Source organism: Mycetomoellerius zeteki, unplaced genomic scaffold (genome assembly GCF_001594055.1).
Source record: "Mycetomoellerius zeteki isolate Tzet28-1 unplaced genomic scaffold, Tzet1.0 scaffold85, whole genome shotgun sequence".
NCBI lineage: Eukaryota > Metazoa > Arthropoda > Insecta > Hymenoptera > Formicidae > Mycetomoellerius > Mycetomoellerius zeteki.
In genome coordinates, this window is record NW_017257883.1 from 1,047,492 (window position 1) to 1,060,697 (window position 13,206).

At 33.2% G+C, this 13,206-nt stretch overlaps 1 protein-coding gene across 13 annotated transcripts in view; it reads left to right on the plus strand.

Annotated features, from left to right (window-relative positions):
* dnc (phosphodiesterase dunce) overlaps positions 1-13,206 on the plus strand; it is a 212,451-nt gene that overhangs the window by 184,036 nt on the left and 15,209 nt on the right. The window contains exon 1 of one of the 13 annotated variants that reach the window (XM_018459692.1): positions 10,525-11,071. The exons of the other annotated variants lie outside the window; for them this stretch is intronic. Coding sequence (XP_018315194.1) covers positions 10,952-11,071 — 120 coding nt within the window. The 5' untranslated portion in view covers positions 10,525-10,951. Of the gene's footprint in view, positions 1-10,524; positions 11,072-13,206 lie in introns of those variants that run through there. 13 annotated transcript variants of the gene reach the window in all.

Sequence of the window (13,206 nt, forward strand, 5' to 3'; positions counted from 1 at the left end):
GATAAATATAGCGTAAGATAAAGTAATAAATATGCTCTTTTCTATGTTATAAAAAAAATTATCACTTTTTACGATTAGAAGTTTGACTTTATCTTTCACATTACTCTTATCATCATTTGTGTCGTCACGTCAGTTTAAATAAATTTAAATATATATTTTTTTTATTCAAATAAAGAAAATATATATTTATAAAAGGATTATATTTTAATTATGTAATATAGTTTTAAATAATATGAAAAAGATTACTTAAAACTTTTAAAAGCCATAAATAAAATATGTAGTATAAAATGCATATAATAAAGTTAACTTATGTGACACATAAATTGTAAAAAATCAGAGAGGATGTAACGGAAAATTACAAAAGCGACTTATTCTTGGTCTCATATAGGTAAGACTAATCAATGGCTTGTACTTACGCTTCGTTGATTAATTTCATTACTACTACACGCTGGTAATAAAGGAGGGTCTTTTGAGAGATGTTCTCGCAACGCAGATATAGCAGATGGTTATTAATTGTCCCTCGTAAACAGTTCCGACAGTGTGTACAAATATACATGGACGAAGAAAACATGGTTAACAATACGTAAATAGAAAAATCGATCGAGTTCTTTCATTCTTCCTAAGTGTATTAACGAATTCCAGGATCTCCATTTGTGCGAATTGCTTATTATATTTATTATTGTTATATTTATCATTTGCCTTATTTATTTTTTCACAATATTATTTTTGTCTATCTCTTTGTCTTGTTTTCCTTTCTTACAGTAATTCCTTTCTTACGAAATCTTCAGTTTTTGCTGATCTCTTATTTATTAATAAAGTATTAATTTTGTTTATTTTACTACTGCTGTTTTTGAAATTGATAAATTCGTTTCTAAAAAAAAGAAAAATACTAAATGGCATTAAATTGCGCTATTAAAGTAATATTGCATGTTTTTAAAAGGAGCAATCTCTTTTTGCTCTCTCTCTTTTTTTTGTCACTGTCATGTATATATATACGTGCACGTGTCTAAATAAAGATTATAAAAAGCCGCTCAATTTTATTACACGCATCAACAGTTATACACGCTTGTTATCGAATTTCAAAGATTGATCTGTTCCATGCTGATTTTGTCATTGCATTCATTGTATAGTATAAATCTGGAGCGTATTCATATACCCAACGGATTGAGTTTATTGCAATAGAATTGCATGACGAGATGCGTGAATTGTTTTAGACATCAATGAGAAAAATCACTCAATATTCTTTTTTTCGATAAAATGTCTTATAAAAATTTATTATCCGCAATGTCCATTTTTAATCAATTTGGAAAGTACAATCGATTACATTATTTGCGGAAATACCCACAATATTTCCTAGAATATTATAAATTTTATAAAATTGTGTAATCTATTTGCTTCCTTTATTGGTCGTTCACATTTTAACAAACAAAAAAAGTTGTATTTAAATATTTTATTCCTTCGTGTCTTTGTTTTTATAGAACATTCTATTTTGCTTTAATTCTATTGAGCAACTCGATATGCGATTCATTTATCACAAAGAAGTGTTTAAATATCATCGCACTGGAATGCCGCTCGGCGGTTGAGTAAATCATAAGAAGAATTTACAAAACAACGAAATGTACAATTAATTGGCTTCAACGTACCATTATTTCGATGACAAGAGTTATTTTCAACCGTTCTCTATTCATGTATAATACAGCCTGCCATTTAATGGAAACTGCGTTCCAATTCAGAATATAATGGCACGTGAAAGATACACGTGGAGAGCGTCTATATAGTTAATGCCAATGTAACCATTGTCCATACATGCGCGTGGAACGATATTTTGATGCCGCCAGTTGCGACAAGAGTAATCCCAGTCCCGCCAAGCTTCAATTAATAATACACATTTAATAATGCAATAATATCATTTACATTTGTAAACAACTAATAGCTGTTAGTGATTGATCTGTTAATTTCGTTCGAGAAATATATTTAAAATGTGAAATTTAATATGATTCATCGATTGAATCGACAGAACACAAAAATAAATAAAGACGAATGGAAAAATAAATAAAAATGAAGTTGAAGAAGAAATTAAAATTGCGTGTTTCTACTAATTTAATTAATGTGATACTCAACGACGTAGTTTTTACGTTCACTAGATATTAGATGTTAAAATTATGCTGATTTCTGCCAATATTATTTCATATATTATGTATAATTATTTATGGAGGAGGAAGTTATTGATCCTGAATATATTATCCATAAAAATTAAAAATTAAACATGCTTGTTTTATTTACGTGTTTCGTGAACGAGATAGTTTACATCATCAATTATTTTTCGGCCGCTTTTAATCACCATCAACATTATGGTATGCTTCATAATTTCTAAATATACCTGTATATACGTGATAGTTCTTATCTCTTGACTGGTGGTTGTTGTACCGAGACTGCGTGTCAGTCCTGCGATGTGTATGTGTGATTCGCGATTAATTTATGATGATGTTGTTTCGAATCCGCCGCGAGAAGAAACCATCTGCTTGAATCGCTAACAAGATCGCGCAGCTACGTTCTCGAAATAGTCACGATCTGTTTTGATCTCGAATTCTCATTAGGCTATAACACATATTCGCCGGCAGGAAGTTATTTTCACTTCAAAAGTAATTTTCTTCATTACACTTAAGTATCCGGTACCTACGAATTTTTTTATTATATATCTAATATTTATATCTAAAAGCTTACTATTGTCTGGCATTTATTCATATTGAATCGATCAGACATAAAAATGATTAATATTAAAATCTTGAATTAAATCCGATATTAAAATAATATTTTTTTAATAATCGTAAAGATAGTTGTATAATTTTTCCATGTCATAGCACGTTATAGCATGGAAAATTTACAACGGGAAATTTTTCTATCACACGTGGAACTTGGTTGCAGTTATTAATGTAGGTATAATGAATATATTTAATAATAATTTTACAGTATATTAAATAGAAATAGATAAGAACATATACAAGTTTTATAAGAAGAACAGTGGCAATATATGATTATCGATGAAGACAATACAGTTGATTACGACCGATTAGAGTTGATTATTGATAAATGATTTGTATTTATGTAGAGTTTTTTCTTCTACAACGACGCTAATTTAAAATTAATATTGCAAAATGCAGTATAAAGGATTTATTGTAAAAATAGAAAAAGCATTTTCATTAACAGCTGCAAACGAATTGATTGCTTTGTTTGCATAACAAAAAAATAAGAAAATTATTAAGCTTAACAATACTAAGTTTATACAAAATCTGTTAGTAGGAGATAAAAACGTACAAGGTATTTATATTTTGTCACGTAAAAATGAGCTTATCGAACGATTTTTTGTACATTCAATGTGACTTTTCGTGGCGATATTACCGATCGAAACGTCAAGAAACATTGCGTGATCGTATACGTCAGATATATCGCAATTCGATCATATTTACGAACCTCGTGATGCTCGTTCGGTGATCATTGTACACAATAAGTAGTCGATACTCGTGGCACGTGCTCGCCTCGTGAGCAGATGATAGTAGAACACAATAATAGAGATGTTCGTACATGCAGTTTCTCAACGCTTTATATCAGCTCCTTTTCACACGCCAAGTTTATATGATACTATCAGAAAGGCTGATCGAATAATTTTTTAAAAAAGAAACTAGAAGACCAATAAATTGCTGCTTGCAAATGATTTCATTTCGCTATATCGATTATCGAACCTCTCATAGCGAGCCTATTGTTGTGTTCGACAGAATAAAATATAGCGTGTGCATATTCGATTATGCAGCGGGAAAATTTCCCATTTGTTCGTAAAAAAGTTGAAAAAAGACGGTTACACAATGAGAGTAGAAAAAGTACAAAACAAGAGGAATTATCCGAGCAGAGAACATATTGTAATGTTCGTGACAATAGGCAGACGTGGTGTGCGTATAACTTCGCCGTGATTGTCTCATGAACGTTATAATTGAAATAGTCGTGACATTATTCAGAATATGAACGTCTGTCATTTTTCGAAGTCTGTTAAGTCGGCGATTTATATTGCGCGAAACACGGCGCTGGAAGATGAAATAATTTTTGTCAATAATTACGTAATGTTCGTGAATAAAGCCTCCTTGAGAGAAGAGAAGTCGCGGGTGTAATAATCCTCGAACTTTCATACGTCTCAGTGTGTCTGTGCAAATGCATGGCGAGAAATGCAACAAAATATTGGAATACATCCAGAAATAAATCGTTAAGTCCTCTTCGTGCAATAACGCTTATCTTATCGGCGTTTATTCCAATAGTTGTTGTACTTACTGTGCATTGAAAAATATTAAAAAGATACTTTGGATGAAAACCTACATAGAGAATATATACTTTACTGAAACGTATTTTTCGTAAATCATCGTTCGCATTTATCGTATCGCGTATCTTTTGATTTAAGTCGACAAAATTTATTATGCAATTTGCATGCACGTCAGCGAGCAATATCTATATCTAAGAAGGAAATATAAGAAATAAATTCGTGTCTTTACGGACTCTTTCGGCGCTCTATCGTTGCAAGGATTATTGAGATCAATGATACATTTCAAGGAGAAATTAGAAATCGAGGAAGACTTACGTATATTACGCGATGGAGAAGATTGGATGATGTTCAATTTTCTTCATAATTTCCGCTTAACAAGAATTCATATTTTTAGGAAAATTAATCATTAACAGAAGACGTGTCTTTTCGCCTTCCTCTCTTAAAAGAAATATATTACCTCATTGAGAGGATGTCGACGAATAAATTAACCGTACATGCAGAGCTTTCAAAATTTCCTTTTAAATTTATGCTACGGCTGAAGCTGTTTTAAGATTTTTATGTAACTGATCTTGGCGTCAAAGACACTTTTCTAATAGGTCGGAAAATTGAAATGTCTACGTTTTACGATGTAATGGAATATCCGAGAATGATGTGTCGACAGCAGAAAATTTATCCTAAAGAGAATATGATGTTTCATCTCTCCAGATGCAGCCTTATACAGGGTGTTCAGCGTAACAATCCGCACGATTTTTCAGACAATTCCGACAATTAGAAAAAAAATTGAAAGAATATTCATGAATGAATATTCATCTGTTATATACAGGTTATAACAGGCGATTAAAAAATTTAAAACAATTTTTTTCATAAAAAATTAGTCATCTTAAATTTTTTAAATAGCACCATACAATTTTTTTGTACATTTTTTTTGTACAATACATAATATTGTAGAGATCAATAAAAGTGACATTTTGGTAATGATTCGTCTTGAAGACCCCTACAATATTACGGAAAAAAATTGTATGGTGCTATTAAAAAAATTTTTAATGACTTTGATTTTTTATTAAAATAAAAATTTTTTTAAATGCATGTTATAACTTGTATAAAACAGATGATTATTCATCTTTCAACTTTTTTCTAACTGTCGGAAGTGTCTGAAAAATCGTGCGGACCGTTTCGTTGAACACCTGTATATCCTATGCTTTAAAAAAATTTTTATTTATTATTATATCATTATTACCAATAAAATATGGCATATTGAGATTCATCAATACTTAATAATCTCTGAGTCACTCTTTCTCAATCCATTGCAGACACAATATCAATTTAATCTAGATTTATTTAAGCTTCAATTATTACATTGATTAAGAATTATCGTACGTATATATAGAATTGTGAGTTAAAAAATACTATCAGGATCTATAATTATTTCAATCACGTGATTTATGTGCGTACTTTCGTCCGATAATAATTTAATAAATAAAACTAATGGAAATGAAGTTGTGAAATTAACGCTAGGATAACTGTCCCCTATTAATGTGCCTTTAAGCTAACTTGCTCATTATTGAAATAATTATTAAATAAACATTGTAGCTGTAATTTTGTCTGTTTGAAATCAGTATTCGTTTTTCATTTTTTTTAATAATACTTTTTAGTTTTTAATCTAAAAAATGTCAATGTTTTATAATGTTTTTGATAAAAATAAAGAAAATGTTTTTGTCCCTATTAGTGTGCCTATCTCCATTTAACTCATTTTAATACATATATAATTACTAAAATAGATAATATAGATGTAAGTTGATTGTTTAAGTTAATATTGCATATCATTATTTTAATTATACTTATAATTTTAATGTACACTTATAAGTCATAGAACAACACTCAGTTCCAATACAGGGCACACTAATATGGACAAGCTTAAAATCTTGCGGTATTATTGGACTCACATTTGTGATAAGTACTTTCGAAAAATATTTACTATAGACTTTAATAGTTAAAAAATAGAATATTATTTTTGTTATTGTATACATTAATAATTTAGCTTAAAAAAACCTTTTTCTATTTTCTTATGCTAGTTCTCTTTATGGCTTATTTAAATACAAAGGTACACTAATAGAAATAGACACAGTAATAGGGACAATTATTCTAAACTGTTAATTCTGTAGATCATATCTTAACCGCAAATAATTCTCGCATTAAAATACATCGACGATAGAGTAGATTCTAGCGATGACCGGATAGGACGAAGAGCGTAAAAATAAGTAAAATAGTTCATTACCGTGACCTTCTTGTATCTGTTAGAAGGAGGAACTAGGCTATTTCTGACGGCCCACATGCATCGGTTTTGCAACGATCGATAATCCGATCGCTTCTCGCGGGCATTCAAGTTTTTCGTCACTGAGGCGTTAGGTACATCGATCGTGCTTCCCTTATACATAGTTATAGGACATGTTGTTTGTTTGTGCGTTAAACCGCGAATACGTGCGTGTCGAGCACGGGGCGAGCAGACGAGCATATAATGTGGGAGGCATTATTATCGCTTGCAAACTTACTATCACTTTTGCGCGGTCACTTCGCATCAAGTGGGCGATAGCGTGCCTGCGAAGACTCTATTTTTAATATCTAAGAGTTCGTTGTAACGTACATGGAGAGACGACTACCACATTTTTTTCTTTAGGATATATGAAGTTCATACAACATGTTTTTGGAAGAATGTATACATATATTCTTGTTCCGGAAAATTTATTGTATAATAACTTTTATAACTGTATTTCTGTTACTAGGGAACACTAGGGAAAGAGCTGAAGTATCTAAAAATTTAACTACACTGAGAAAAATGGTCTGGTTGGATTAAATAGTAATTCTGGTGGAAAACGGACGAATCAGAATTTTCTGGTTAAATCAACTAGAATTCTAGTTGAGTAAACTAGAATTCTGGTTGATATATTGTAGTTATTCTGGTAAAAATAAGAATTTTAGTAAATTTTACCAGAAATATTGTATCAACCAGAATTCCGGTTATCTCAATTAGAATTATAATAAATTTAACCAGAACATTCTGATTCGTCCATTTTCAACCAGAAATTTTTTTCAATGCATATTTATAATTACTGCTATGATGTTAGTAATTACTATATGTATAGTTCTATCAATAAATATGGTTGACGACTATTATTATAATATAATTTATCTATATATATAGTTATTAATGACATTAAGTAGTAATAATCATAATTAACACGTAATTATAGTTACAAATACCAAAAATTGTTCTCTCAGTGGACACTACGGCGTATTATAGTCCGGTTCCATTCCATCAACGTAAGATTAACTTTAATTTTGGTCCAATCTATTCTTTATCTTTTTCTCATTCTAAGAATTCTAAGAATTAGAAAAAGTAAACAATAAACCGAGATTAAGTTTAATTTTACGTCTGTGGAATCGAGCCTAATGAAATGAAACCAACACAATCAACGAAAATGTAATAAATGGTACTTCAATATTGATGTGTCAATATTGATAATAAGTATTCAGTTTTCCAAAAGTTATACATTTCTCTTTCCGTTTTGCATTTCACGAGGAATTTAAGTAAGAAATTCGACTTTTTACATGTATAAAAACAATTAAATATTTTCCTAGATTTGTCTAAATTTCAGGAAGTTCATTTATCTTTCAAGTGTTATTGCTTGAGACGAACGCAGCTGTGATATAAAAAAAGAAAAAATTTCCGTCCATGACAAACAATCAAACAGTAAGACGTAAACGAGTTTACTGGATCCAGATTCATGTGTATGGGTTTATCTATGCTGACGTTCTTCCGGTCTTTCTCGAACTCTTTTGCAAATATTTCAAACAAACTCTACGGCATCACGAATATCTGAGAACGTGTGTTCATGATAAGAGCGTAATACGGGTATCTTTAGTATATTACGTATTACTTCTCCGCGAAAGATAACGGTTCCATGTATAACGATGACTTGATAAGTATATGATTTTGATTGATAATAATTAATAATGAACGCACACATGTAATATCCGACACTGGCTACGTTTACACCGTACGCTTAGTCCGCGACCTACGATAGGTGTCTTTGTTTAACCTACAGGAAACAAGGACTTCTATCGTATAGGTCTAATACACGGTGTAAACGTAGCCACTGTCAGTTACCTGAAAATATATTGTACTGTAACATATATGAGACGAAATGTGCAAAAAAATTACACGAAATTACACGTCATTCTTTTTATGATAGATTGATTAAATATTCGTCACTGAGTGATTTGTGAATCTCAATCGCAGAACAAAGGATGACGTGGCATGTTTAACGAAAGGATGATATCTTTTACGTCGTCAAATCTTAATTGCGTCATATATAATCCCACTTGCGTGTACAATAATGAACGTTGCAGATTTGTCATCGCCAATTGCTTAAATTAGTAAACGTATGTGCGAAATTTTAGAAGCAATACGCAAAGTTAGTTTTTATCGCATCGTGATGAAAGTCAGCAAATAATATGCAGCGAAATTGGATATAGCATGACGAAGATAGCAATTCCTTGAATTAACGGTCCACTGAATAACGCATATGTCTCACGTATTGCCGTAGTTCTAAATTAATTACTAATTATCGACGCAACTCATGCACACTGAAATATCGCAATTTTTGACGAGTTTTCCAAACATCATCGGATGTTGTTATCCGCAAAGTTCGTTACTAATACTTTTTTGCTTATTTTACTATTAATTCCTATTAATCAAATGTCAGTTTCTGCAAAGCGAAAATAAAAGATTCTCATGAGAGAAGGGAATACCAATTATATTTGAAGTGCAGAAACGAGATATTTTCTTTTTTTTCTTTTTGATGAGGAAACATTTTTCCAATTACAATCTTAGAATTGAGCAACATTAAATGGAAGGAGAAAATAGGCTTCAATACGTAATTCTCTTCTAAGTAAAACTTCATCTTTTGAAACATAGGCAACAGATTCTTAGATAAGTGACGGACTGCGTTGTCCGCTTCGAATTCGTCGTAAGTCCAAATTTATCTCGCGAACTCATTGTTAGCGATCTCCAAGAAGTAGAACAAGTAACTAAGAGCAACTCAAAGTGATTTAAATATATTTAAATAAATGCACACGAATTTAGAACATTACGAACTTTTTTTACATTTTTTCATTGTTAATTTAAATGAAATATGTTAATGAATCTTTTATCGTGGTTTTATTAATTTGGCACGCATCAATTGGCGCGTGTCAATCGACACGTGTGTCTATTAATAGTTTGTTTAAGCTGCTTACGCGAAACTATTTTAGCTGTATTCTCCCTGCAACAAGGGATTATTGCAATAAGATGTGAATTAGGGGAATTAGATATTACATAAGTATCTAATTCCGCGAAACTATACCCCTCTTTACAATTTGCGTAACTTCCTCAGTAATGAGAAGATCTTTGAAGGCTTACGCGAAGTCCTCTGTATTATGGATATAGATTATATTTTCCTTTTGCAGAGTTTCAGTGGACAATGCTTTGCTTCCGTCCCGCTAAATATGAATTTATTCGAACAAAAAGATGCATTTCATCGAAACAGCAACATCAACTCTTGAAATTATATATCAGATTAAAATAAATAATTCATCAAAAATGAAATATAACAAATTACAGATTCCTTCTAAAATCTACGAAATTTAATTAACTTAAGTTTAATTATGCCAGCCAACAGAAATTTTGTTGTTAGAATTTCGAGGGTATCAGGCTCCATTACAACAGCCAGGTAACTCTAGTTAAGATCAAGGTTTCAGGTAACTCTAGTTAAGTAAATTTTCATGTTCTGCGTCATAGATAAGATTTCAATCTAGAAACGGGTAATGAAAAACGCTAGAACCTAATTAACATTGGCTATTGTCGCGACAAGACGTTAGAGCCTTTTAGAATTTACATCCGTCGCATGTGAGATAAATACGGGAGCCATACGAGCATCAAGTATCGCTTGTGCATGTATCAGTTTGCGATGCATTCCGTTTCACGATCTCCCACTGCGCGTCTCTCCCCGTGCCGAAGTGGAGCGGAGAGAGAGAGAGAGAAAGAGAGAGATGTCGGCACGCGTGAGGCGTGAAAAGGATGGGAGAAGCGAAAAGCGAATGACAGGGACAAAGATAGCCAGCCAGCCGCTGCCGAGATAAAAAGCCTGGCCGCTGCGATTCAGACACGTAGATCACGCTTAGCACTCTTAGCAGTCGAGCGGCTCGGCAGCAGCAGCAGCCGCGGTGCTGCTCGCAGGCTTCCACGAGTGAGTTGGTGAATCACGTAAAAAGTGCTCGTCCGTGACAACTCTCCGCTCTGTCACGCTCCGAATCGTCGTCGGTCATCGAACTCGCGCCTCCGGGAATCCGGAACTGGAGCAGTTCGCCGATAATTCGCGACACGCGTAATCCTTCCTCGCGGAGGGGATTCTTCGAGTTTCGTCGAAAGATTTGTTCGTCAGTCCGCGATCGTGGAGTTCGATCCGATAATTCGCGTTGAAAGTTGGTACATCTCTTGGTACAGTCGTCACGTGGAAAATCCACGTACATTCTTCCGTCCGGAGTTTCCTTCGACGGGAAAACTCTTTCAGGTGGGAAGTCAGACTGCAGTCAGAATAAACCGGTACGATGGTACATCTGACAAGTGGCGAGGTGGAAACAGATAAAATGGAGGAATCCGTTAGATATTTCAACTACCTGAGGACCCTGGCGGATCTCACGGCCTTAGCCAGCATTATGGCAGTGCAGGTAATTTGAGGATTATGTTTGTATCCTAATCGAGATGACGTATTTCAACGGATATTGACTTCTCTCAAGGGATTAAATTTAGTATACGTCCTGATCAATTTCGGAAATACAAAGCGATGCAGACGACGTACGCAGCGTTTCTACTAGTAGTATAAATGACGTGAATAGAAATAAACATATATGAATATATAAGATAATAATTAAATGTAAAAGAAGCTTCAAAACAGCAAAAATTTTGCGAATTTATTTTCCGATGCTGGAATGAAATCGTGCTTTATTGATATTCAATTTAATTCTTGCAAAAATTAAATAACATATTGATAGTTATATCATACTTACTTTTATCAATCTTAGCTAATTACAATGGCTATTAATTTGGAAGGAAATTGATTAATTTTGAGAGAGAGAGAGAGAGAGAGAGAGAGAGAGAGAGAGAGAGAGAGAGAGAGAGAGAGGCATACATATAAGCAATATAAGAGAAAATACAATATGTTATTGTGTATCTACGATATCCGATTTTATCAACTCGAATCTTCGTTAGATTTCACCGTGGCCATCTGCCACGTTAAATTGGGCAAATAAAAGCGCCACGATTTCGAAAGACGATCGATCGCACGAGGACATTCGTTTACTGCCGTTGTCGCCAACGGGATGTCGCGACAGAGGTTAATGGATGAAACTATCCAGCGACGCATTTTCATCTGAATCATCTGACCTGATTTCTAAATTATCGAACAATCGTGCGAAGAACAATAGGAAGCGTATCGTGCGATAACAGGTACACTCATTGTTCAATTACAGATCGAATTATCATTGATCTTACGTATCTTTTGCCTAATATTTGTCAAACTTGTCAATACTTCGGAACAGCTTTATCGTCACTCGAAAGAGTTTTCTGAAGAGAGTTTATCTCACGAGAACTCTTGAAACGTTATTATCTCTGTAAGACGACGATAGGATATCGATTAGCAAATTGAACGATTAACAAGTAGTTCGACGCAAAATCCGATCGCGCAGTAGCAATTTGTCTGAATAAATTTATCAGCAAAGATTGATTGATGAAGTTCTCAAGAAATCGTCTGTGAACTTTGTTTGAGAATATCTGATATCGGTGCACGCGCTATAAATACACGTCATAAATTGCGCAGAAAGATTCGTTGAAAGATCGAAAGATCTACCATAAAGTTACACAATTGAAATGCTTAAAGCGGCGTCTATAATGAGATTTTAATTAAAACTTAAGCTTTAAGCCTCAAACTGTAAGAAATTGACCAATAAGAAATTAGCTAATTATTCTCCTCACATTCGACCGTGATTGGCCAATTTTTTACGGCTTAGGGTTTAAAGCTTAAGTTTTACGCCTTAAAATTTCATTATAGACGCTTATATATAACATGAATAGACTAGTAAATAAACGAATTGGTACGAGATTGTCCGCAAATAAACAAGCGGCAGATTGTACAGTCGCTAAACTCGGGATATTGATAAATAAAAATGTATCGCGGGGTCAAGCAATCTCGCCGAGTTTATAATAATGCTAACTCATATGCGCGTCATAATAACGAGACGACTGTGCAGACGGCTTGTGGTTTTATCGCCATTGCGCAAACACACGGTACCGAGACATATTTCCGCGAATTTCCTAATATTATGTCCGTTTGTATTTTATAATTGCGAATACCCGGATGAAAGATATTTAAACGCGCTTCTCATGTAAGATCGTTTGACGTAACGTGCTTGTGTCAAACTATTAATTAATGTTTCTGGAAAGTTGATGTCCCATTTTCGTAATATAGCAAGCGTTTCGCCTTTATTTAACTTTGTGACCATACGAGAGTCTACTACACGGAAGAGAGAAAGTTTTATGAAAGCTTAGAAGGAAGGAGAGAAAGAGTTGTTTGCTAATAGCGAATTTTAGGATATAGTATTGATGTCCAAATGATTAATGATCGGTAATCTGAGATTAGTAAGGAATTATGAGATTAGTGTGTACAGTTCGGCGAGATTTCGAACGTAGAAAATGAATCATACGAGAGACAATAGCTTGATTATTGTACCACGAATGATTAATAAAAATTGCGTGCGTCAAGCACTAAGGTGCGGCGACGCAGTCTTGACCTTCTGCGACATTTCAA